We start from the raw sequence: 26060 nt of genomic DNA, 5'->3' as shown, positions 1-26060 counted from the left end.
GTAACCATAACAGCAATGGGGCATGTGAAATCATATTGACAGATATAGTAAACATAATTTTGGTTATTCAAATTTGCATGACACCATAGTAAACAATCAATTAAACACCAAGAAAATGAAACAGTAGAATTCACAAAGAAGTATAAATGAAAGGATTTATTGTAGAGCCAACTTTTTTTATTTTTGGTGAAATTTGGAATGCATGCACAAGACTGTTTAGGACACAGATAAGTGCTCAGATTCATGGATGTTGTCCTTCAGCATGGAGGCCTGTCTAAAACCAGTAACACACACAGAGGCACCAATACATTTAAGGTACATGTACATCAGAAGAGCTCGCAGGTAGCCACTGCCTCTTAAAGCCAAGTTCACATATCAAAGCATGTGTCTGTCAGCCCAATATTCTGTAATATGATTTTAAATAATTACAATGTGGTGACAAAAACTAGAGAGCATGGATAATGTTTGAATTTCAAAACAGCAAAACAAATGTCATTTCCTAATCAAAATAAGATGATAATACGTCTGTGGGCAAAAACTTAATGCAAGTTTTGAGCATCCTATGTTTTGACTTCAAAGTGGTTAATTTCCTGAGGTGCAAGAGTAATTTCATAATTATAGTACAATAAAGTTGAAACAACTGCAGGTATTTGATTTATGAATTCTATACATGATTAACACATGTTGATGCTTATCAAACCTTTACGTTCACATTCATTTTGCAACATTATGTTATTGCTCCTGGACATATTATTTAACTTATTGTGGTATATTTTGAAAAACCCTGTTGTCGGATGCCTTATCATGAAGTATGTTGATCACAAAGCAGTGTGTGCTTAAAGGAATAGTTCACCCAAAAATGAAAATTCTCTCATCATTTACTCTCCCTTATGCCATCCAAGATGTGTATTGCTTTCTTTCAGCTGCTGAACTCAAATGAAGATTTTTAGAAAATGTGTGTAGTTCTCTAGGTCCATAATATGCAAGTGAATGGGTGCCAAAACTTTGAAACTCCAAAAATCAAATAAGTCAGCATAAAAGTAATCCATAAGACTAAGATATGATAGGTGTGGGTGAGAAACAGGTCAATATTTAAGTCCTTTTTTACTATAAATTCTCCTGCTCAGTCAATCTCCACTTTCACTTTCTTCTTCTTGTGTTTTTGGTGATTCACATTCTTCATGCATATTGCCCCCTACTGGGCAGGAAGACGAATTTATATCAAAAGGGACTTACATATTGATCTGTTTCTCACCCACATCTATCAGATCACTTCTGAAGATATTGATTAAAACACTGGAGTCGTATGGATTACTTTTATGCTCCCTTTATGTGCTTTTTGAGCGTCAAAATTTTGGCACCCATTCACTTGCATTGCATGGCCTACAGAGCTGAAATATTCTTCTAAAAATCATAATTTGTGTTCTGTAGAAGAAAGGAAGTCATATACATCTGGGATGGCATGAAGGTGAGTAAATGATGAGAGAATTTTCAATTTTGGTTGAACTATCACTTTAATACTCCAGCTATCATGATCACCACAAGGGACCACAAGGGACAATGTTTGAATGAGCAGCTCATTGCTGTGTGTGTGTTTACTGTAAGCACTCCATACGTTTAAATGGTTATGAACATCTCTTGTGTTTCACTACATCATATCCTTATTTATGCTTAGTTTCTTAAAGTACCAATGGCCTTTACAATCACTTAAAAATCACATCAACACAGTTCTGACTGCCTTTGTTTTGCTGATGTCCCACTTTGAATAGTATGACAGGTAAATCCTTGTTTTTCAATAAGCCACTCTACCTACAACTGGAAAAAAAAAAAAAAACATACAAAAGTAGAAATAAAAGGAGAGGCAACTGTGTCACCTCAAATTTGGCAGCACAACATAAAAGGAAAGAAAAATACTGATGTGTATATACAACAACACTCTGTAACATACCGGTTAATATCAGAATACATCTGGAAATATTGTTACAATAACAAAAAAGTACGAAAATTTTTAACAAAATGTAAAACACCAGTTAAAACCAGTGACCGCCCATCGCCACTATATTCCTTTTTTGCTATGCGAATGCTTGGGGGAGACTTGACAAAAAGTAAAAGTCCATCTTGGAATGTTGCTTGAAGTTGTCTTTGTGAGAAACACCAAGCGGAATGATCGAGTCAAATTGAGAACTTTGGCAGTGACTGACACCGCCTTCCCCCCCCTGCCCAACTGAATCTCACTCTCTCCATACTGACGCAATGGCTCAGATCACCACCAGTGTCTTAGATCGCCACTTTAGCCACCTGCTCTTCCAGTTTGGCGATTCTCCTGTCCTGCAGTGTGACCAGATCTCTAAGGGACTTCACTTCTCGCAGCAGCTCCTCTAACTTCACTTCATTCTTCTACAGAGCAAGATAAAGAAACAAATAAATGGGTTTTTAGCACAAATTAAATATCATTCCATTCTTATTCTTTGTAGCCTATAGTCAAGGGTCGTAGGAACGATCAGAAAAGTGTATGCATATATACAGTTGCAATCAAAATTATACAACCCCCTTGACCAGCAATACATTCTGGTGATGTGAATTAAAACACATCAACTAAAACCTCAGTAAACAGTCAAAGTAAGTTTTTAATACACATTTGAGTGATTTTGAGAACAAAGAGTTCAGTTTACCCAAATCTTAAAATAAAAAAGAACTAATTCTCTCCACAAATGTCATGTCAAAAATATTCAACCCCCAAAGTCAATCATTTGTGGAGCATCCTTTATCCTTAATAACAGCAAATACATGTTTCAGGTACGTGTTCTCAGGCTTCGGACACCTCTCTAATAGAATTTTTACACATTTCTCATGAGCAAAAACTTCCAGCTCATTGACATTCTTTTCTGTGCTGCCACTGCTTCCTTGAAATCCCAACAAAGGTTTGCAATGGGATTTTAATGATGGACTGAATGGGTCATTTAAGGACATTCCACGACCTATCCCTGAACCAGATTTTGGACAACTTGGATGTATTCTTGGTGTTATTGTCTTGCTGGAAAGTCCAGTGATCACCGAGCTTCAATTTACACACTGAAGGCATCACAATTTTCATGCCAAAATGGCCTGATACATGAAAGAATCCATGGTGTCAGTCACATAGTCAGGATAGCCATTTCCTGCAGCTGCAAAACACCCCCATAACAGGACTGACCCACCTCCATACTTGACTGTGGGGACGGTGTCGTTCTTGTCATCACCTTGTCATCTTACTCCAGACATACTGCTGACCCATGGGTCTAAAACTCATTTTCAGTTTTGTGTCATACGTATATAAAACCTTCTTCCAGGACTCCACAGGTCTTTCCTAATTACTTCTTGAATATTCAAGTCAACATTTCCCTTGGTGAAGTTTTGCTTTCTTCCACACCCCAAGAAGGTTGCTGTTTCACCATATTTAAAAAAATTATGAATGGTACTTCCAACTTTGTCTATTGGAAATTTAAGTGCCTTGGAAATGTACTTGTAGCCATGACCTTTCTTGTGTAATGAAATAATCTCCTCTATTAGCTTTTGAGAAAGCTTATTTTTAATTGCATTTTTTGCATAGAAATACATTTTTGCTTACAATGCTAAACTTAATTTTTAAAACTTAAATAAGTGCCATTGCAGATTGATGACTTAATTTTGTTTTAAAACAATTACTTGTGTAGCCTTACATGTTTAAGAAACAGCTACATGCAATAGGGGTTGAATAATTATGACATGGCTGTATTTTAAAAAATATCCTGCTATTTAGAAATATTAGGTTATATATTCACTACATCATATCCTTGATGACCTGTCTGGGTCATCAGAAAAGCTTACCTTTGTAAATCCTTACTGTTTGGGGGGGTTGAATAATTTCGATTGTTACTGTATATGCAGTACATGTACACTTATCAGCCACAACATTAAAACCACTGACAGGTGAATAACATTGATTATCTCATTACAATGGCACCTGTCAAGGGATGGGATATATTAGGCAGCAAGTGAACAGTCAGTTCTTGAATTTCATGTGTTGGAAGCAGGAAAAATGGGCAAGCGTAAGGATCTGAGTGACCATGACAAGGGCCAAATTGTGATGGCTAGACGACTGGGTCAGAGCATCTCCAAAACGGCAGGTCTTGTGGGATGTTCCCGGTATGCAGTGGTTAGTACCTACCAAAAGTGGTCCAAGGAAGGACAACCGGTGAACCGGCGACAGGGTCATGGGCACCCAAGGCTCATTGATGCGCGTGGGTAGCGAAGGCTACCCTGTCTGGTCCAGACCCACAGAAGAGCTACTGTAGCACAAATTGCTGAAAAACTTAATGCTGGCCATGATAGAAAGGTGTCCGAATACACAGTGCATCGCAGCTTGCTGCGTAGCCACAGAGTGCCCATGCTGTCCCCTGTCAACTGCCAGAAGTGCCTACAGTGGGCACGTGAGCGTCAGAACTGGACCATGAATCAATGGAAGAAGGTGGCCTGGTCTGATGAATCACGTTTTCTTTTAGATCATGTGGATGGCTGGGTGCATCGCTTACCTGGGGAAGAGATGGCAGCAGGATGCACTATGGGAAGAAGGCAGGCTGGCAGAGGCAGTGTGATGCTCTGGGCAATGTTCTGCTGGGAAACCTTGGGTCCTGGCATTCATGTGGATGTTTCTTTGATGCATACCACCAACCTAATGATTGTTGCAAACCACGTACACCCCTTCATGGCAACAGTATTCCCTGATGGCAGTGGCCTCATTCAGCAGGATAATGCGCCCTGCCACACTGCAAAAATTGTTCAGGAATGGTTTGAGGAACATGACAAAAAGTTCAAGGTGTTGACTTAGCCTCCAAATTCCCCAGATCTCAAACTGAGCATCTATGGGATGTGCTGGACCAACAAGTCCGATCCATGGAGGCCCCACCTCGCAACTTACAGGACTTAAAGGATCTACTCTTAATGTCTTGGTGCCAGATACCAGAGGACACCTTCAGAGGTCTTGTGGAGTCCATTCCTCGACGGGTCAGGGCTGTTTTGGCGGCATGAGGGGGACCTACACGATATTAGGCAGGTGGTTTTCATGTTGTGGCTGATTGGTGTAAATATATATAAAATATATATAAAAAAAAAAAAATATATATATATATATATATATATATATACATACAGTTATATTTAAATACTGTAAATATATATATAATTTTAATATTATTAAAATATATTAAGCAAATCTGAATTCACCTATATCAGCTGTTATCTTAAACTCAAAAGGGGAAAAAATAAAAACACATGCTAATAAAACAGGGTCACCATAAAGCATCAGCCTTACTCTGGTTATCTGGGGAGAGGCGACAGGCTTCTGAGGAGTAGGTGGCTCCTCTACCTTCTTGGCTGTCTTGTTATCCAGCACATTTTTCTTGACTACTTTGAGGTCGCGGTTCTTGCCCGGCACATAGCCGTGTTTGAGGGAGATCAGGATTGGTTCACCATTCTTGCCTTCAAACCACTCCTCAGCCTCCAGTGCAGGGTCAGGGCCTGCTGTGTCGGGATACAGGTCATCCTGAAAGAGGTCTGACTACCAGGAGCAGAAGAGACAGGAAAAACAGTAATCACATTTTACATTCATGTATTCATGCTGCTTGTTTTCTATAAAAACCAATGCTATTTTTCTGATAATTGAAACCTAACATCCTCCCCCTTTTTTCTTTATTAATGAATGACCATTAAACTGCACTTGATTGAGCTTTGCCAATACAAACACATAATAAAGTAATTGAGAGATTCATGGCAAAGCACAACCGTTATCTAACCTACTCTGACATTTATATAATTTACTATCACTTTCATGCAAAAATGCTAAAATGTTTATATTGATGCAATTGTATTGATTTTAACATTGTTCAAATCACTGTTTTACTAAATGAAAACATGTAAATGTAAGAAAATCTAAATGACTATTTTCATAAAAACAAACACAATACAGTAAAAAGTACCTTTCTAGGGACGGTCATGATAATTGGCTCACACTTTCTCTCATGAAGTTTATAAAACCTGAAAAAATAAACAGAGTGTCATTATAACAATGACAGACTTCCATAACAACAGTAATAAATAAATAAATAAATAAATAAATAAATAAATAATAATAAAAATAACTAGATTGAAAAGTTTTTAGAGAAAATTTAGGTTGCTTGAAAAAGCCTAGTCTGAAAGTTTATAGATAGACAGACAGACAGAAAGATAGATAGATTAGCTTGGTGTTGCTAGTACATTTTAGCACTTAGCTAGGCACCGCTAGCATCTTTTAGCACATAGATAGGTGGTGCTAGCATGTTTTAGCATGTTACTAGCATATTGCTAGCATGTATTAACACCTAGCTAGGCATTGTTAGCATGTTTTATCATGTTGTTAGCATATTGATTTGCTAGGCTAGGCTTTTTCATTTGGTTGCTAGGCAGTTACCAGGGTGATACAAACAAGGCTCCTTGCTAGCCTGAGTCAAAAGTGCCAACCCGGAAGTGTCTATGATGTTCTGGTGCAGAGATGTGTTTTGTTACTTGGTTGCTAGGCTAACCCCATCTGGTTGCTAGGCAGTTGCCAGGGTGATACTAAGAAGACTGCTTGTTGTCCTGAGTCATACAAGCCAACAATAAAATCTCTATGACATTCTGATCCTGAGATACCCATCTAAGCTATTTTGAATGGAAGTCAATGAGATTTGGTTGCTAGGGTGCTCTAAATGGTTGCTAGGGCATGGCTATGTAGTTTCCAAGTGGATACTTGAAGGCTGATTGCTCACCCAAGTAAAACAGGCCAACTCTCATGTCTCTAGAACATTCTTAGTCCATACTTAGTAACCTGAAGTGTGCATCCCCACGTCTCTATGACATTCTGTTTTGAAGATATCCTTCTGAGCCATTTTGAATGGAAGTCTATGGGGGTGGTTGCTAGGGTGCCGTAAATGGTTTCTAGGGCATGGCTACGCTATTTCCAAGATGCTACTTAAAGACTGATGGGTACCCTGAGTGAAATGAGCCCACCCCCATGTATCTACGACATTCTGATTGGGAGATATGATCCGACAAATTTCTTGCATTAACTTGTCATAGTAGGAAAAAAATCCCTTCCCATAGTAACCTATGTGACATTTTGAGACGTTTTTTTTTTTTTTTTTTTTTGCCCCCCAGGGGTGCACTGTACCGCCCATCCCTTAGAAAAGTCATAGCACAGGTGTCCTCAATAGGCCGGTCATTTTGACACCTCATTTGTGGGTCTATGATAAACGGTGCGGGACAAGTTAGGTGCCCAGAAAAGTGTACGGAAGAAAAATAATAAGTACATGAGATTATAATAGTGATGCATGGTTTGCAAGCACCACTAATAATAATAATAAGTATGTGAGATTATAATAGTGATGCTTTAGTTTGCAAGCACCACTAATAATAATAATAATAATAATAATAATAATAATAATAATAATACGTTTAAATAGTAGATCATTAGGTTGGCTGTTTCAAGCCATTCTAATAATTTTAAATAGTAGATCAGTAGGTTGGCTTTCTCAAGCCAAGCTAATAATTCTTCATATCCACCTTAGTGGACATTTTTTTTTAATGTCTGGTAAAAAGATAAATAAGTAAAGTTAAATAAAATAGTTTTTTAAGACAAATACTAGCCCTCTTTACCTGCCAACTTGGGCAACATTTGTGATGTTTGATAAATGAAATCGATATTTTAACGGTTAAATAAAAAAAATAAAAAAAAGATTTATCACAAAACTTAAAATCCTATGTCAGCATGGATTCTAAAGCTAATGATAATTCTAGGATCATTAGCTTTAAAATGACATTTCAATGACATTTGGTATCCACAGCAATACATGCTCACAGTGTGGGCTCCATTAGGTTTTACAATCCATTATAAAAGGTCTCCCCCTACTGGAGAATATAAACCTAGCTACATGAGTGAAACATCATTCAGGTCACACCACTCAGAACCACAATCACTATGATCCGGCAAAAACATGGCAAGCGCAGCCGTCCCGAAGCAGGGTCAGAGATTAGCTTTTGCACTAAGGGGCAATATTTGCTCCCTGGAATTGATATCCAGGGGCATTTTTTTCCCTTTGCAAGGGCAATTTTTTTCAAACCTTTTGCAATGTCTACTTTTATGTCAAATACATAAATGTAATCAATTAATTCAGTTTGAATAATGGCATGTTTCAATAGTTACAAATTGCCTGATCTCTACAAGGCATAATGTCCGCTTTCAATGTTTGTTTTTTTCTTCAATATTTCCAAATATTTTGGTTATTAAGCTTACAGTACATAGCCAACAAAACTAATCTAATGCAACGACACAGAGGAGATGACAGTATTTCTCCAAATCTGGAATGATGAGCTTGTTAAAAAAACTAAGCTCTTAAATCCTTCATGCCATCTGAATACAAAAAGGCAAAAAAAAAAAAACATTTCACACAGTGTTTAGTCAGAGATATGATTCATACACTAAAAGTGGTATAAGTTCTGTATCAGTATTATTGTATTATTAATAATGTTTTACTGTATTTAACATTAGGGTTATTTAACATATCCAGATATTATTGTTATTAACATTATTATTAAGTACATTTTAGAATTTGGTTACATTATACAGTACATTGTGATTTCTCAGACCTGATTAACTTACTAAATACAAAACATCCATCCCTCCTGCACTTTTGGCCTCTGGAGCCAAAAGGAGCTTTTTCAGACAGATACAGTAAGTCTGGTGAGATGCGAGATGGACTGATGAGCAGGGAAATATAGCACAGGGAGTGATAGTGTTACTCACTAGGACAGTTTATTTTGAATGAGAGGAGTGAACGGTTACGGAATTTAGTGCGGAAGCATGACACCGAACTGAGGCGAAGCAACAGAAGTGGAGTGCAGCAGCACTTGGCAACATCTGCACAATGGATGGTGCACTACAATTAATGTTCAGTGAATGTTCAAATAAAGATTGTTATGTATGTATTTGCAACTATATAAGATAATATTTATGGAAAAAAAACAGGAACATTTTGCATTTTATTGACTTCAAAACTCATACCTGGCTATCTCACACTTGTTGACGTCTAGGCCTCTTTTAGGCATGTAGCCCATGCCTCTCTGGGGCTCCTTGCTGGAAAACGTGTTGAGGTAGTGCACATATGGCGCCTCATCTGTGATCTCGAAGTAACGGATACTGCTGTCACCCTGGAAGAGCAAACAAATTATTTGTTTTTATAGTTTTTTTATAAGTTATGTTGCTTTATAATCCTCATTTTTCTTGTCAAAATGATACATAACATTTAATTTATTCAAATCAAGATGGCTAAACTCACATTGCCAGTGTCACATAAGAAATACCAACCCCACCTTTCCACACAGGTACACAACATTGGTGTCAGGGTCATAGAATGGAAGTAACACTCCATTGCTGGTGTCCATTTCATGCACAGATATTGGATCCTCCATGCTTTTCTTAAAGGGACACACATTAAAAAATATTTCATGACAACACTGTAAAGTAAGATATCATTTTTCAAACATAAGGAAAAAGAGTCCATTCATTTGACTTACTGGATTCCATAAGGCCAGCTGCCGTTCACTCATACGACTGAAGCCAGTGGTGAAGATGTTTCCATCAGCCAGAAAGATGGCCCTCATTGGTCGAGCCCCCTCATGGGCCTTGTCCTTCTCCTGTGATCATCAGTGCCAGTGAGACACTCAGAACCATGAGATAACAAGATTTCAACATAGTAGTGAGATGTTTTCACTTACTGCAGTGATCTTCCCTTTGCGTGGATCGATGACGCGCACTTTCTTATCTTTGCAAGCAGTACAAATGAGGCTGCCGTTGCGACTCCAGCAGACGCTGAAGATCACATCAGGATGCATGTCCTCGAGGTTGATCAGGGCTTCTCCTGTGCCCACGTTCCAAATGATGATGAGGTTATCACATCCTGAAGGAGGAGAAAAGACAAACTGGTTCTTTGATTGTTCAGTCACGCAACAAAACAGTTACAAGTAGGTTTTGAGAAGCAGTTTAACAAAATGTAAATAACGGATGAAAAGTATCTCTGCAATTGTTTACATTAACTAATGTGCAATTTGCTATTCCAAAATATAAGGATCATTATCTCTTTCCATTTATACATTATGTAAAATAAAATTAAAATCAGTCTATATTTAGACCAATATTTAATTATGGAATTAAAAAACTAAAAACATTATGGATTTAATGATAACATTGGTGTGATGATAATGGAAGTAAGGTTGTTTAATAGTAAACAGCCAAAAAAAAAAATCAAAATCTTTAATTTAAAAATGGATAGTTCTGTTCCTTAATGCTGATGGGTAAACACCGCAAAAAAATAAATAAATAAAAAATAAAAATAATAATAATTACAGCTGTGCTAAAATTCACAATATAGGAAATGTACAATAAAACAGCTTTGACATGACATAACTGATCACCTAGCTGTGCAGCATTCATTGAAGCCAATTATTAAATTTAGTTTTTACATGTCAGTGACTACATCCTGGATGAAACTTGCTTAATAAAATGTAGTTTGAAAGAAAATTTGTGTTCTTAATATTTGTATTATATAGTTATAAAAGACAAATGTGAATTTGCGCCTCTTATAACTTTAGCCATGATTTATATTCACAGTATAGCACAGCCTCTCATGCCTTATTGCATTAATATGAATGAATGAATAAATTAATAAATGAATGAATAAATAAATTAATAAATAAATTTAAATTCAATGGAAAAAAGTTAGGTAGCCATGTTCATTACCCTTACCTGCACTTAGCAGAACATTGCGGGCTGTTGGATGCCACGTCACGATCCCCACCCTCTTGGAATGGCCCTCCAAAACCACGACCGGCTCAGAAAGAGGAGAGGTGAGGCCATTCTCAGGGATCTGCCACACCTGTGTGATGAAGACGTGAATATTTTAGCAGATGCATGACAAGAGCAATGTATCAGAAGAAGAGGAATCAGAATGAGCTTTATTGCCATGTATGCTTACACATACAAGGAATTTGTCTTGGTGACAGGAGCTTCCAGTACACAACAATACAAAACAGCAACAAGACTTTTAAAAAATAATTAAAAATTGAATAAAAAATAAATAAATATTGAAAATAAAATAAAGTATATAAAGATTACACAATATATATATATATATATATATATACACACACACACATAAATACATACACACACACACACATACATACATACACACATATGTGCCTGTCGGGAACAGTTTTTTCCCTCAGGCTATCCTTCTCATGAACAGTTAAACTGCCCCATTGAGCAATAATTAATGTGCAATATACAGCTTAGTCTTTTTATATTATCCAACACATCCAACCTCTTCTGCCATTACATTCCCTTGCACTGTATATAACTGATTGTATTTAGATTTGCACTATGTATGTGTATGTGTGTATGTATGTATATATTGTCTACTGTGCATTCTTTATATACTTTATGTATGGGGTACAAGCTAACAGCAACCCTTCCTGGTTTCTCAACAGGGTTTGAGAGGATATGTTGTTAAGTGATGGAGCTGAGCATACCATTACTGCACAATCTTCAGAGCCGCTGGCAATGACGTGATCATTGTGTGGGCACCAGTCGATGTCCAGCACAGGACCTGTGTGACCGCAAACAGTGGGGTAGGCCTTGTCAATACGACCCGTCTGCAAACAGGAACCAGTAGCGGAAGCATGAATTTATATGTAATCTAGCATTGTTCTCATTAACCAAGCCACGTTATATTCAGTGTTCCTGGGTAAGGATATTTAAAAATAATTTGTAGAGATTGCAATAAAGGCACACCTTAAGGAATATTAGCTTTTTTTTCCTGGCCACAAAGTATTTTTTATTTTGATTGAATATTGATGGAGCAACATAATTTGAGTGAAAAGATAACAACAGAAGGTTGTTTTTAATCAAATTATTTATTTATTTTTTAAAGGTGGCGAGGGGGACTTTTACCCTAGACCTAGGGTAAAAGGCTCCCTCACTTGGGGTAAAAGGCTCCCAGGGGGGTTATTTTGATTTAATGTAGATACCAGGGCAATAGTTATAGGGCACAATTTGTCAACGTATGCAAATACTTTTGAGACAGTAAGATGCTTTTTGAGTAACAAATGAAGATAATTCTTATTCAAAATAACTACCTCAGAAAAGGTTGCATTATTTTTTTGTTAATTCAGTCACATTTGACACTTCATAATATCTTTTTCTGATTAAATTTTTTTTATTGATTCATATAGATAACAAGGAAAAGCAAAACATATATACACAGAATCAACATTTAACCCCCACTATTACCCCTCCCAATCCCCAACCCCACCCTGACCCTCAACAACATCCCTGTGGTCACACATGAGTATAGACACAAAAAAAAAATAAAAAACATAAAAAACAAACAAACAAAAAAATATATAATAATCACACACATTTAAAACTAAACTTCTCTCTCCACTGCCTCTCCCTGAGAGCCCTCCAAAAATGCCAAATAGCTGCCCCATTTCCCATCAAACGAATCCCACTTCCCCAGCTTTCTACATAACACTTCCTCGAAAGCCACCACCCTCCCCATCTTCGTGCACCATTCTTGAAATGAGGGCACTCCAGCCGACTTCCATCCCCTTAAAACAATCTGTCTGCCGATCATAACACTGGTTAGGACCCAATTTTTTATGCAGTATCCCCTATATTGATGACCGCCCCATCACCTAAAATACAGGGTCTGGGGCAAAAAGAAATTTGAGTGCCCAATGCATCACACATAAAACTCTGAACCTTCATAAAGGTGAACCCTTGCATCTCTAGATGTAGACTTGACGTTTTTTAGAATCCTATCCCACACTCCATCCTCCAATACCAAGTTCAAATCTTTCTCCCACAATCTCTTGAGAGAAGTCAAAGTTCCGTCCCCCAGACTCTGAATTAGCATTGAGTAATACACTGATGCCTCATGACCTTTTCCAAAAGCAGTAATCGCCACTCCCAGAGTATCTGCCACTTTAGGGGGGTGTATGTTACTCCCAAAAATAGTACAGAGCAGGTGGCGCAGCTGTAAATACCTAAAGAACTGAGATCTGGGAATCCCAAAATGTTGAAGGATCTCAACAGTCCACTCTTATATAGGTCACCGGCATATTAACCTCCCTCTTAATCCACTCTGTCCAGCCGAAAAGGAACTTATTTATACATAATTTTGGGTTCAGCCATATGCTCGAGGCTACATTTAAATAAATGTCCAAATTAAACACTCTGGACACTTTTGTCCATATCGAGTGCAAATGCGAGATAACGGGGTGTAACTTAACTTCTCCGGTTAGTTTGATAGAAAGGTTTTGCAATGGCAAAATAGGGGCAAGAACTTCCAGTTCAATACAAAACCAGGGAGGGGCTCTCTCAGGTGGGAGCGACCAATGAGCCAGATGCCTGAGACCAAATGCATAATAATAAAACAAATCTTGGGTAGGCCTAGCCCACCTTTGTCAATCGGTCTATGCAGCTAACTGAAATGTAATCTGGGATGTTTACCATTCCAAATGAATGACTTTGCTATACTATCAAATTGTTTGAAATAAGAGAGATTGTAGTAGGTAGTTGAATTTTGGAATACAATTCATTTGAATAACATTAACCTTCCTAATCATAGATAAATGTAATGAAGCCCACCTGCCCACATCGCTTGAAATCCTTTTTATTAAAGGGTCAAAATTAACTAACTAAATCACACAAATTTGCTAGGAATAAAATACCCAAATACTTAATGCCCTGTTTGGGCCACTGGAAAATGCCCGGATGTTACCGGGCAGTACGCTGTCAGAGCCAAAGCTTCGGATTTAGACCAATTAACTCTGTATCCTGAGAACTTATAAAATTAATTAATAATTCTGTGTAGACAAGGCATAGATCTAGTAGGGTCGGAGACGAATAATAAAATATCATCTGTGAAAAGCAGAAGCTTATGCGCCACACCTCCCACCACCACCCCTGGAAAATCATCCTCCTTTCTTATCACAGCTGCTAATGGTTCCAGGGCAAGAAAGAACAATAATGTGGAAAGAGGGCAACCCTGCCGAGTGCCCCTATCCAGAGTAAAATAATCTGAAATTAATCCATTTGTTTGTACCGCCGCTACCGGGTGTCTATAAAGAAAATTAATCCAACCAATAAATGTACTCCCGAACCCATACATTTCCAAAATCATAAAAAGATAATCACATTCTACCATATCAAATGCCTTTTCGGCGTCAAGTGAGATGGCAGCGACCGGAGATTGATCATTCGCTACTGACCACATGATATTGATGAGACGCCTGATGTTATCAGAAGAGCTACGGCCCCGAATAAACCCCACCTGATCTATATGTATAAGAGATGTCATAAATTTACTTAATCGGTAAGCCAAAATTTTTGACAATATTTTAACATCTAGCTGGATCAGGGAAATTGGATGGTAACTCTTACACTCGCTTGAACAAAATTGAAAATGACAAATACGTTTTTTTGTCTCAAAATAAATAAGTTCCAGAATATCCATTAGCTACATAAATTTACAAGATTAAAAAAATTATTAAATATTAGATCAAATTACCTCAAAATCAAACTTTAGACATTGCACGAAATGGTCTCATGGAACAAGAAAATGTTGCAGTGCATAGTGACAAACAGGTGTTTAGGAAAGTTCTGTGGAAGTTTTTGATGCTCTTTAGTGTTTTGGGGGTCTTTAGCAGCATTGTACCTGCAAGCTGTTGAAGTGCTTTTAGAGCTAAGCATAGCAAGACAAATTTAGCTCTACTATATGATTTTACATGACTTTTCAAGATTGTATTAATTTCCCATGACTTTTCCAGGCCTGGAAATCACACATTTAAAATTCCCTCATATTTCCATGTTTTTCACGACAGTGGGAACCCTGTATATTCGATAAAGCTAACAGGCATTTACTTATATGACAGTTATTTACTAGTTCTGCAATCAAAATATATTTAAAAAAAATGGAGTGACTATTTGCACTAGGTGTAAATAGCACCTGCCACACAGCGTGGCTATTTGCACTCAAATAGTCTTGTGGAAACTCTAAAATTAAAGACAAACTGCACTCTTAAGTTTTGCTTCAATGGAGTAGTGTGTAAAGATGCTGTGCATGTGTTTTTTCGTAAGGACAACCCGGATTCGATTCCCTCTTTTGCCCCAGTTTTTCTCGTACTGTTTCCTGTCCCCACTCTTAATATTTCCTTTAATACTACTTATAAAAAAATGTAACATAAAGATTTCCTCTCAGTGATTTGATCCCTATGAAGGTTGGTGAGTTTAGAGAAAGGTTTGATCCAGGTAAAATTATCAATGTTTTTACTATATAAATATTGTAGTAACCATGTTTTTTGGCTGAAGCCATAGTTTTGAGGCAATCAACCATGGTGTTACTACAGTAATATGGTGTTCATCCAGTAACCATGTTTTAATTTTGTGGTTACTATGATTTTACTCAAAAATACCATGGTGATTCTACGGTTACTGTAGTAAAACCAGGATTAGGTTTAGGGGTAGGGATTGGTATATAGGGTGCCTGTGAGACTCTAAATAAACACAATAAACATTCCCCAGTGATCCCCTTATACTGTATGTTAGAATTTACTTAGAGGTGCAAATAGTATCTGCCCCTGTTTGCAACTGGATGCAAATAGCATCTAACACTATTTGAAAAGAAGATGCTTTTGGTTGCTATTTAAACTAAGTGTAAAGCCACTGTCTTTAAAAAAGTCATTTATGATTACACTTTAGTATAAGCATTATACTTTTTAGAACTTAGTGACCATTTTATTCATAAACATAATGCATAATTAAATACACTATAAACATAATGAAAGCAAGCAAACTACTTTGCACTTCTCATACTGAATTAATTCTGTTGTTCATTTATTTATTGGCATTTATAATAATAATACAAACCATACAAATCACAAGAATAATAATATACTGAATCAATTCTACACTAACTTTTGCATGTTATTTGAATCAAATATGATATTATGTTATTGCTGTAAATTGCTGCCTGTAGGATTCTGAGATTATTGCTTACCTTTTGCAGAGGGAGAACAAGAAAAGCTCCGCCGCCACTAGCTTCCACAATAATTGCAACAAATTTGGGGTTTACTGCACAAAAGGAACTGTCCCAGGTAACCCGCGAAACCCTGATGTCATCATAGCACTGGTCATTCTTCACCGCCTGGCCAAACACATGACGGAATTTACTCTGTCGTACCACTCGTCTGATCATTTCTGAGAAGAGAAGAGAAAAAAAAGATATAGTAGATTGTGTTCTTGCTTGTCTTATAATGATCTTTTATATTAAAATATAGGCTCAGTAATAGAACATATGTTTTTATGACTTTGTTATGACTAAACATAGAAATATTAGAATTATATACATTTTGGCAAATATTAGAAGAGATATTGAAGATCTAATGCAGAACCCTTACAGTCTATATTTTGTGACATCATGCATTTTTAATAGCAGACGAATTAATGCATTTTCAATGCTTTTCCTTTGCTTTCAGCCTAAATATCGAATGTATCATATTAGGGTAAGATGAGCTGTCAGCTACAAACCGCTGTGAAACAGTTTTCCATTTCAATCTGTATGCAATTCTGCATCAAAGACAAGTGGGAAAATCAAATGCAGTTTTATGTGTGTGAACCAATATAGCTAGACTCTACAAAAACATATTAGGCTATACACTGAGAAAATGTGTAAAGTCAACCTGCAAAAAAAAAAAAAAAAAAAACCTTGATAAAGAAATCCATGCCTTTTTCTTTCAATATTATTTTAATAATAAACAATTCCACATTGCTTGTTGAAATAAAACATTCTATATTTGATGATTAAACTAACCTTTATAATCTTTAAAAGTATAAAAGTAAATGTTTTCTTTGCTGTTTCTCTGTCTTTCCCTACCAGATAAAATTAGTGTATTAATCAAGTTGGATAAATCTAGGATGAATCTCAACAACACATGTAAATTAATTTGCATTCCAAGAAGATCAACTCACAGTTTCAGTAAGCACTTCATAGTTTCCCACAATACTTAAAGTATCAAATCCTTGACCCTGTGATGGCCAAAAATGCTGTACAAATGCTTTACAAAACAGAAAAAGAAGAAGAAGAAGAAGAAGAAGAAGAAGAAGAAGAAGAAAAAGCCTGCCTTGGAAGGATTTGATACACATGCAAAGAGTACTTACTTAATATAACCAGTGTTATAAATATTAATAACACATTAAACACGTATTATAAATAATACAACTAAAACACCAACTGGTATTTGTAATAATACATTAATAATCAAGTATTATTTGAGCTGTCTTTACAAATGCACAAGTGCATTATCTAGAGAGAAACAGTACTGCTGAGATGTCGTCCCTGAATGTTGGCTGTCTTAATAAATAATAAACAAAAACAATATCAAACAGCTGTAGAATGAAATGTGGTCATGACAATAAAATCCTGGATGTGGTTCTGGAAATAGGTCAGATCTATGGCTGTGTGTGTGTGTGTGTGTGTGTGTGTGTGTGTTTGTGTGTGTGTGCGCGCGCTTTCTAATGGCTGAGCTGCGATATCGATGATGATGATGAGCATCCCGGCAAAATCACACACTAACATTTACATTCCGGCTTCAAGATTTATTAATATGAAGACAGATTAGGCGTATGAAAGGTAACGGATGAAGTCAAAGATAAGATATTCGATTAAGAAAGCAAATTAAAAACATGACATAATCGACAGATAGGCAGGCTTTCGCTGGTGTGAGCTATCCGCTAGCAGAACAAATGTATGAAAACAGATCGAGAAAAAAATAAAATAAAAAAATAAACATCGCGTATAAATAGTTTCAATAATGCAGCTTCTTTTGAAAAGACCATGTTTTTCATTTGCACGTACTGGAAATAATAACCTTTGATTTCCAGGCGTGCTATCAACCCGGCACCGGTCAACTTTCAATGAATATCTAATCATTTCTGCTTATCTCGCATCTGTGCATGCAAAGCAAATACTATAGTCTTACATATCTAAAAAATAATGCTATATGCACCAAAAACTGCGCATTCATGAATGCAAGATTTTCGGTTAGACACTAGTTATTTCTAGGGCTTGTGTTTTAAAATCAGTGATGCTTGCTAAAACCGAGCTAGCATTCCTGAAGTGGCTATTGCACCACTGTACCATGCATCAATATGATCAAATGCATAAATCTTACCTTTATCAGTACTACGTCTCTCAAATCGTTAAATTAATTGAATTAGCCACAGATTCAGTTGTGCTGGTGACTCTCTCAGTCAATTGCGGCTAGCCACAATAGCTTCCCTCCTCTCCTTTATTCTGAATGAACGGGAGAAAACGCCCTTGTTCTCCTCTCCCCTCCCTCCCCTCCTCCTAATGTCCTCCTACATGGACATCACTGTATGTGTGAATGAGAAGAAAGTGATACAAACTGTACCGGATGGACCGACAGGTCACTGTGTATTATTTGGGACATTTTAAAATGGAAAAATTCAACACTTGAGCATCACTACTATTACAGACACCTCATAACTGCATCAGGCCCTAGCATTTTGGGGGCCCTAAGCTAAGATTTTCAAATTGGGGCCCCCTGCCTACAGGTGCACTGAAACAACCTGCCTCCTATTCACGAAGCTCCCGCAATATTAAGCAAGTGCAATTAGCACCGAAAGAACAGTCGCTCTGTTTGCGCCATTTCCCAATCTGCACAATTCATATAGTGAATCGGGCGCTAAAACAGTGCAAACAGCGTGTGCATATAAAAGCCTCTTTCAGTCGGCACAATTTATTCTCAAAGAATTCATCCCACAGTATCACAGACAATCAATCAATGTTTTGCTTCTTGTTCGCTTTCTCTCCAAACTCATGAGCGAACTCCCTATCCTCTGTCAAGTTTAAACGAAACTGCTATACTGAACCCATGGTAGTGGGCCCCCTGGTGGTTGCGGGGCCCTATACAGCCGCGTATGTCACATATTATGTCGGGCCGGCACTGAACTGCATGATATTCCATTTGATGCTTTTAAAACACATTGTGCTTCACCTTCAACAGGGCTGATAATGTTACAGAACTCTGGCAATTATGTTACTGAAAGTGAGAAAAGGATGAAGTCATGTTCTATATCTATATCTAAATTGTTGGATAATGTTACAAAGTGCAGTGTGCCATCAAATCTAATTTGAAGTCTTATTTTTCTGCTTCAGTGTGGTTATGCACAACAAGCTTTCTAGTGGACCATGGCCTTTTACTAGCACTCTAGAGGGCCTGAACAGAAAAGGCAATTCAAAATGTTTTGTCTTCTATTATGTTGCAATCAAATTAATGTTATGTATGAAACACACACACACACACACAAAAAAAAGCTTCTTTTTAAGATTTAAGCATTTCAGTTTTATAAAAATGTAATTGTTTAATCTTTAACAAAATCAAACTGATAAAACGTACAATATCTCTGTTTTTTTATTTTATTTAAATGAGTTGAAAATTCCTCAATTTGATGGAAATTAGTTATGAAATTGAAATGTATAAATCTTAAAAATATTTTCTTTCGCTATAGCCCTTTCCAAAAAGTACTTTGATGGCACCATGGTTCACTCAAGGTATCAAAAAATTGTATCATGTAATGCCATGTTACTTTCATATATACCAATAGATACGTATGAGAAACGTAAGACAGTAATTGTTTTTTTGAAAGAAAAATCATACTTTATTTGATGTCCTCTGTAGAGGTCATCAGGACCTCTGCAATGTCTGCAACACAGATTTATTGAAAATGTTGAAAAAGCTTATATTTGTTTATAGCTTATATTTATAAATGCATTCTGATATAAATCTGTATAAGCAGTGTCTGCATTTAATAGGTGTTAGATCAGAATGAGTGTTTGTCAGCATGTTGTCACAGAAATCTCATAGAAATTTCATAGGAATATTGTTCTTTTTTAACCCTATTCACCTGTAGTGCCTCACCAACAGGTGAAATAGGTGAGAACACATGCACTGAGTCCCTATGAGCCTTACATAGGAAATCAAAGAAATCAATGTCTTTCTTGTAAAAGAAAATAATAAACCTGCTTTTGAAAAAAAAAAAAAAAAAGAAAAGAAAAGAAAGAAAATCAATCATGATCATTACAAAAAAACAAAACAAAAAATCTCTATAAAAAATTATTTCCTCTATACAGCTTTGCATTTTTAAACTAGCATAGACTCTGGAGATTTCTGAGCCTCTATTTAACCTACAACTGAGACTCATTTAAACCTGATCAAGATTCTCTATAAAACTCTGTCTGTTTTATACTGGATGAATACTGGGAATGCAATCAGCTTGAAAATCTCTTACCTTTCTTTGGCGAGGATCTTCTTCCCATTATATAGGGAGATGTTTGGACATCAAAGGCTCTCTTCATCTGTGATACTTTTAGGCTCTGGCTTCCAGCAGCTCCATCTGGCCTGGCTTCCATTATGTTTGTCCTGCTGTGATGTATCACTTTCCCCTGGATTTTGTTGCTCTCTCTGATGAGTTTGGAGACAGGCCTGAATCTGGACAGTTCATTTTCCTCCGAGGTAGAAGAATCACTGCTTGGAATTCTACAGGCATGAGGATATCTGGTTGAGACTGAGGTCGGTTGAGAGTCTTCTTTATCCTCAATGCCCAGCACATAGCTTTCAGAGTCATCTTTGACATATTTGACAGGACATTCCACATTTGCCAAAACCAAGTCTTTACCTGAGAAGATCTTCTCCGTATCAGTCTGAGCAAATGGATTACGAGTTTTCTTTGGAACAGGTGGTGGTGGGCCCTTCATTTTTGCTTTTTTCTCTAATAATGGCCTCAGCTGAGACATATCCAAACCTATTTGTTCTTTATGATAAGGATCATTAACAGTTCCTGTCATGTCATCGCAGTCAGGTGCAACCATTTCATCGTGTATGTCCAAATAATTTCTTGGAATATCAACCTCAGGCTCAAACCCTATGGACATGTACATGCAGGATGGGGACTCTGGAGAGACTGTGCAATAAGGTAACATATCCAGTGCTGCCTGCCTTCTGCCCATTTTAATATTGTTGAGCAGTAGGTCTGAATATTCACTTGCCTCATCAATGGAATGAGAAGCAGATTCTTTACGAGTAACAGCCTTTATAAAGGGATTTTTTGGTTTCTTTGGAACAGGTGGTGGTGGTCCTTTGATTTTAGTCTTTTTCTCTGTCTTCTGAGTGTCTGCAGCTAGAATGTCGGGGATCATAGTCTGCATCTCAGTGTAAGGGACATATAAATGGGAGACGTCAGATGACTTCCTTCTCTCTTGATCAGGAAATGTATGAATCTGAAGTTGTGGTGTGATCACGGCAGTGAAATAGAGAGGCTCTCTTTCCTGTTGCAAAGAGGCTGTCAGTGTCCCTCTTGCAGTGTCGCCATCACCACCATCCAAATCTGAGTGAGAAAAAGAATTCAAATGGTTTACGACAAATGGATCTAAACAGTCACTTTTGGAAAAATCAGACAGTGACTCCTTCACTTTGGCCTCTGCATTTGTGTCATCCAGACTGTAATAGATCTTTGGATCGCAGACTCTTTTGCCCAGGTGCACTTTTTGACCATAGCAGATGGCTTCTGTCTCTGTTGTCTGTTTGTCTGGAACAGTTATTTGAATTTTACCTTTTTGGCCTGATAACTCATGCAAAGGTGAAGTAGTATTTCCTCCATGACCAAGACTATCACCAGCTTTCCTCATTTCTGTGGATGGAAACTGAACAACTGTTTGATAAGCAGTGTGTTCTCCAAACACTCCCTTTTTGGCTGAGTGTGGTGCATTGCTAACAGGGACGTTTTTAGCCCTGGATTGAGCTAAACTCTCAAATGACATGACTGTTGAGTTTTTTTCCGTGACTGTGAATGCCCCTTTGTGATCATTCTGCTTCTTAGTGTAAAATAAAAGTTTAGGAGGGTCAGTCAAAGTATTGTTTTGCTTGAAATCTGGATCGAATGAGCAGAACGCCTCTTGTTTAAAATCCAACTCAATTCTCAATGGGACTACAGCTATATCTGCATTTTGGGGATCTGTAACAGTGACAAAGTCAGTTGAGTTGAATGTTGTCACTTGTGGTGTGTGTCTAGATCTTAATGTTCCTGAGCTAACTGAGGTTCTTTATTGGGAATATGTAAGATTTTGTCCTTACCTTTAATTTCACAGCATTCAGGGCTTATAGTCTCTTCTCTTCCCAATATTGGTAATGATGTATGGAAAGTCTGGCTTCTTTGGTCTTTTCTCAAGTGTTCTTTTGGTTTCGTTGCAAAATGACTATTAGTCTGTGAAGCATCATTATGCTTTTGGGAAATACATTTTGAAATATCAGCCATGCTGGGAGATACTGAACTGATATTTTTGTCCTCTTGGAAACCTAAAGTATCATGTTTACTTGAACTCCAAAGCCATGGCCGACTTTCACTGTCAATGTTTGAATGTGAGCAGAGTCCAGTAATTGACAGAGAATCTGAAGTCCCAGTCTCCAGGCACAAAGAATCAGCTCTATCCAAATATTCAAGTCTGTCTGCAGCAGAAACTTCTTGTTGAAGAGTTTCAGTACTATCATTGCAAACTCCATCACAAATTATCCTCATTATATCACTATTTAGGGTCTGGTCACATTCATAATCACATGATGTTTGGGAATCATTGAAATGCTCTTCTTTGTCCTCTGAAACTCCTTTATCCTGGAATGGCTTTCTTTCAAGTAATTTAGCATTCTCTGATTCTCCCTGTACCATTACAGGGCAAAAGTGCTTCCACAAAGATTTTCGCTTCATTTCTCCATCTTCAATCGTCTTATGTATTGCCCTTGACCCTTTGTTCCCATTTTGTCTGTCAGACACTGTCCGTGTTTCATTCTTCTCAATGCGCTCAACATCCTCTGTTGAATCCCCTTGACAAGAACCTTCTAACATGTTTGGAGTATCCTTGGGATGAGGCAGAGTTTTGTTAGTCATTCCTTTTGTTTTGTAAGCCTGCTGCTGGCCCACAGCACCAGATATGCCCAGACTGTCTGTAACAGTGGCGTCGTTTTCTAGCGTTTTGAATTCTGTGGCACGTGGACCTCTTGTCGGGCTCAGCTGAGGATTTGGTGTCTTGACATTCTGTAAAACATTTGTGTCATTACTCTGACTTATTCTTTTTCCGCCCTGGTTGAGAGAGGGCTCACTGTTGTCATTAAGTCTTATTGGTTCCTGAACAAAATCCTGATCTGTTCCTTGGCTGCGTACAGATTCTGTGCTGTTGGAATGTGCCTCCTCCTCTTTTTGGTTTAAGATCTCGTAGTCAATAACAGCATCGGTCAAGACTTCCTCTTTGTCCTGTTTCTGTCCCATTACCTCTGTGAGGAACACAGATCACCACCCATGAATATACGAACAGATCATCTATATTTATCTGAAACAAGCCCCCTACCATCTTAGTCTCTATCTCTTGTTCCACTCTCATCACTCATAACTGGAATGCCTAAAATTAAATGACTCTCGATGTGGCCACTGAGTCACAGAGCCAAAACGGGAACTGGACAACTGGCAGAGTAGATCTGTTACCAGGTGCGAAGGTCACATTAGACATGAAAGGGGAAAACCCACAGACTCCAAACATATCCCATGCTCTTGACAACAACACTCCAGACCTCCTGACCTCAATGTCAGACCAGCAAAATTTGTCTTCTAACTATGAGACTGTAACATGATACAAAAGATGCTACTAGTTCCAAAATCTTTTAGATCTGGTGATGTAATTCTGTTATTCTATTTGATTTTTTATTTTTTTTTTATTTTTATCTTGACATACTGAATATTTAAATAAATAGTTCACCTAAAAATGAAAATCATGTAATTTTTTTACTAATGTTGCTCCAAACTCAAATGATTTCCCTCCTTAAATGGAACACAAAAGGTCTTCAATGGGTTTATTTGCCATATAATGAAAATGAATAGTGATCGAAATAAACAACCCCCACCATAAAACCACAGTAAAAGTAATCGATATGACTCATGTATTAGCCTATATTTCAAGTCTTCTAGAGCGAAACGATCACTTTTTGTGATTAACTGAATGAAGTATAAGTCATTATTCACTCTCAAATCAAATCAACAAGTCATTTATAAAGCACTGAAATCAAATAAGGCGGCTATGTCGGTTTGTCAATCATTGGTTATTGGTTCTTGCGACATGACGCCATAATGTTTGGTCACGAGATGCGCTGAAAACCAGTGAGGTTTGATGTTATCGACTTGGCTGTCATATTTGATTTCAGTGCTTTATTATTAATAATTATTAACTAATTATTAATTTGATTTGAGAGTGAGTAACAACTTAAATTTCATTCATTTTTCTGTCATTTTATGTTGATATTTTGTCCTTTGTTTTTTAGCTTGACAGACCAGTCACTATTCCCTTTAATTTTATGGCAAATAAGCCCTGGGAAGGCTTTTTAAAAGTTAACTTTTTGTGTTCCATGGGAAAAAGATGAGTAAATAATTAAAGAATTTTCATATTTGTGTGAAATACTCCTTTTACGAATCTGTAATCTGGGTCATTTGGACTCTGACTGTAAGAGTCATGGGTTTATCAGTGACATTCTGAATTGCCCAGCCTGAGTGGTCTGAGAGTAAGAAGCCACCCATAATGCCCAGCTGACTAGTGTCACAATGTGTCTCATGGGAAAAATAGTTTAAAATAGCCTCCCGATATAAGCACAAGATAAGGTATAAGCAGGTCCTGGAATTTGTACTCTGGCCCATGCTGTCACCAAAACTTAAGCTGAAAGCACAAATTGAGCTTATACATGCTCATTTCATTTTTATTAAACCTTATGTGCTCATATAGACTGATCAGCCACAACATTAAAACCACCTGCCTAATATTTGTAGATCCCCAACAATCATCCATGCGATTATCTAATCAGCCAATCGTGTGGCAGCATTGCAGTGCATAAAATCATGCAGATATGAGTCAGGAACTTCATTTAATGTTCACATCAACCATCAGAATGGGGAGAAATTTGATCTCAGTGATTCGGAGCGTGGCATGATTGTTGGTGCCAGATGGGCTGGTTTAAGTATTTCTGTAACTGCTGATCTCCTGGGATTTTCATATACAACAGTCTCTAGAATTTATTCCGAATGTTGACAAAAACAAAAAACATCCAGTAAGTGGCAGTTCTGTGGACGGAAATGCCTTGTTGATGAGAGAGGTCAACAGAGAATGGCCTGATGGGTTCAAACTGAAAAAGTCTACGGTAACTCAGATAACCGCTCTGTACAATTGTGGTGAGAAGAATAGCGTCTCTATCAGAATGCTATTCTGAGATGCGGGTTGGCGCTGTTTTGGCGGCACGAGGGGGACCTACACAATATTAGGCAGGTTGTTTTAATGTTGTGGCTGATTGGTGTATGCACCACTGAAGAGCTAAATTATAGATTTCATAAAATGTCATATAATGCAGACAATGTCATAGGCTACCATCATGAATAAAAAAGTAGGCGAATCATTAGCATATTTTGAGGTACATGTACAGCTCATGAATATGGATTTGTTTAGGCATTAGTGAATGTTGCTTTGTATTATCACTAATTGTCACCACATGTGCCTTTCAGCCTGATTCAGTAGTTCGTATGTTAATGTAATCTTGTGTTAAAGCAGTAAATGTATTTGGCTTGCTGTCTTGCTTGTTTACAGGAGTTGTCACAGGAAGCAGGTAAGCAGCGGCTTATATATTCCTGCTCGTTGGCTGTGATTTGTCAGATTAAAATTAACATGCTCCTCCTGAACCTCAGTTAATTTACTCAAAAATGTAAGGGTTTATTACTCTGTCTGTTGACTTCTGCCTCTGTTAGCTAGTCTGAAAATGTCAGCTGTAGAGGTACAAGCTCAGTCTGCTGAACTACTTGGTGAATGGCA

General features: G+C 37.4%; 1 protein-coding gene across 4 annotated transcripts; it reads right to left on the bottom strand.

The window, feature by feature from the left end:
• Nucleotides 1–141: 141 nt before the first annotated feature.
• Nucleotides 142–23476, bottom strand: coro1cb (coronin, actin binding protein, 1Cb). 4 transcript variants are annotated; one of them, XM_051696489.1, is made up of 12 exons: nt 22303–23476; nt 20462–22183; nt 16149–16348; nt 11617–11739; nt 10832–10961; nt 9805–9986; nt 9604–9723; nt 9400–9504; nt 9092–9237; nt 5994–6051; nt 5330–5575; nt 142–2397 (listed from the first exon to the last, which is right to left on the bottom strand). In XM_051696489.1, exons 1-12 carry the CDS (start codon nt 23108–23110, stop codon nt 2278–2280), a joined length of 3960 nt encoding a protein of 1319 aa, XP_051552449.1. In that variant the 5' UTR covers nt 23111–23476; the 3' UTR covers nt 142–2277. The 4 variants fall into 4 exon arrangements, with proteins under 4 accessions (XP_051552449.1, XP_051552450.1, XP_051552452.1 ...); XM_051696490.1 differs by having other exon boundaries at nt 20462–21556; XM_051696492.1 differs by lacking the exon at nt 22303–23476 and adding an exon at nt 19831–19875 and having other exon boundaries at nt 20462–20553.
• Between the last annotated feature and the right edge of the window lie 2584 nt (nt 23477–26060).

This window comes from Myxocyprinus asiaticus, chromosome 4 (genome assembly GCF_019703515.2).
Source record: "Myxocyprinus asiaticus isolate MX2 ecotype Aquarium Trade chromosome 4, UBuf_Myxa_2, whole genome shotgun sequence".
In the NCBI taxonomy this organism is placed as follows: Eukaryota; Metazoa; Chordata; class Actinopteri; order Cypriniformes; family Catostomidae; genus Myxocyprinus; species Myxocyprinus asiaticus.
The sequence above is the reverse complement of the archived record's forward strand: the minus strand, read 5'-3'. Positions and strand labels throughout refer to the sequence as shown.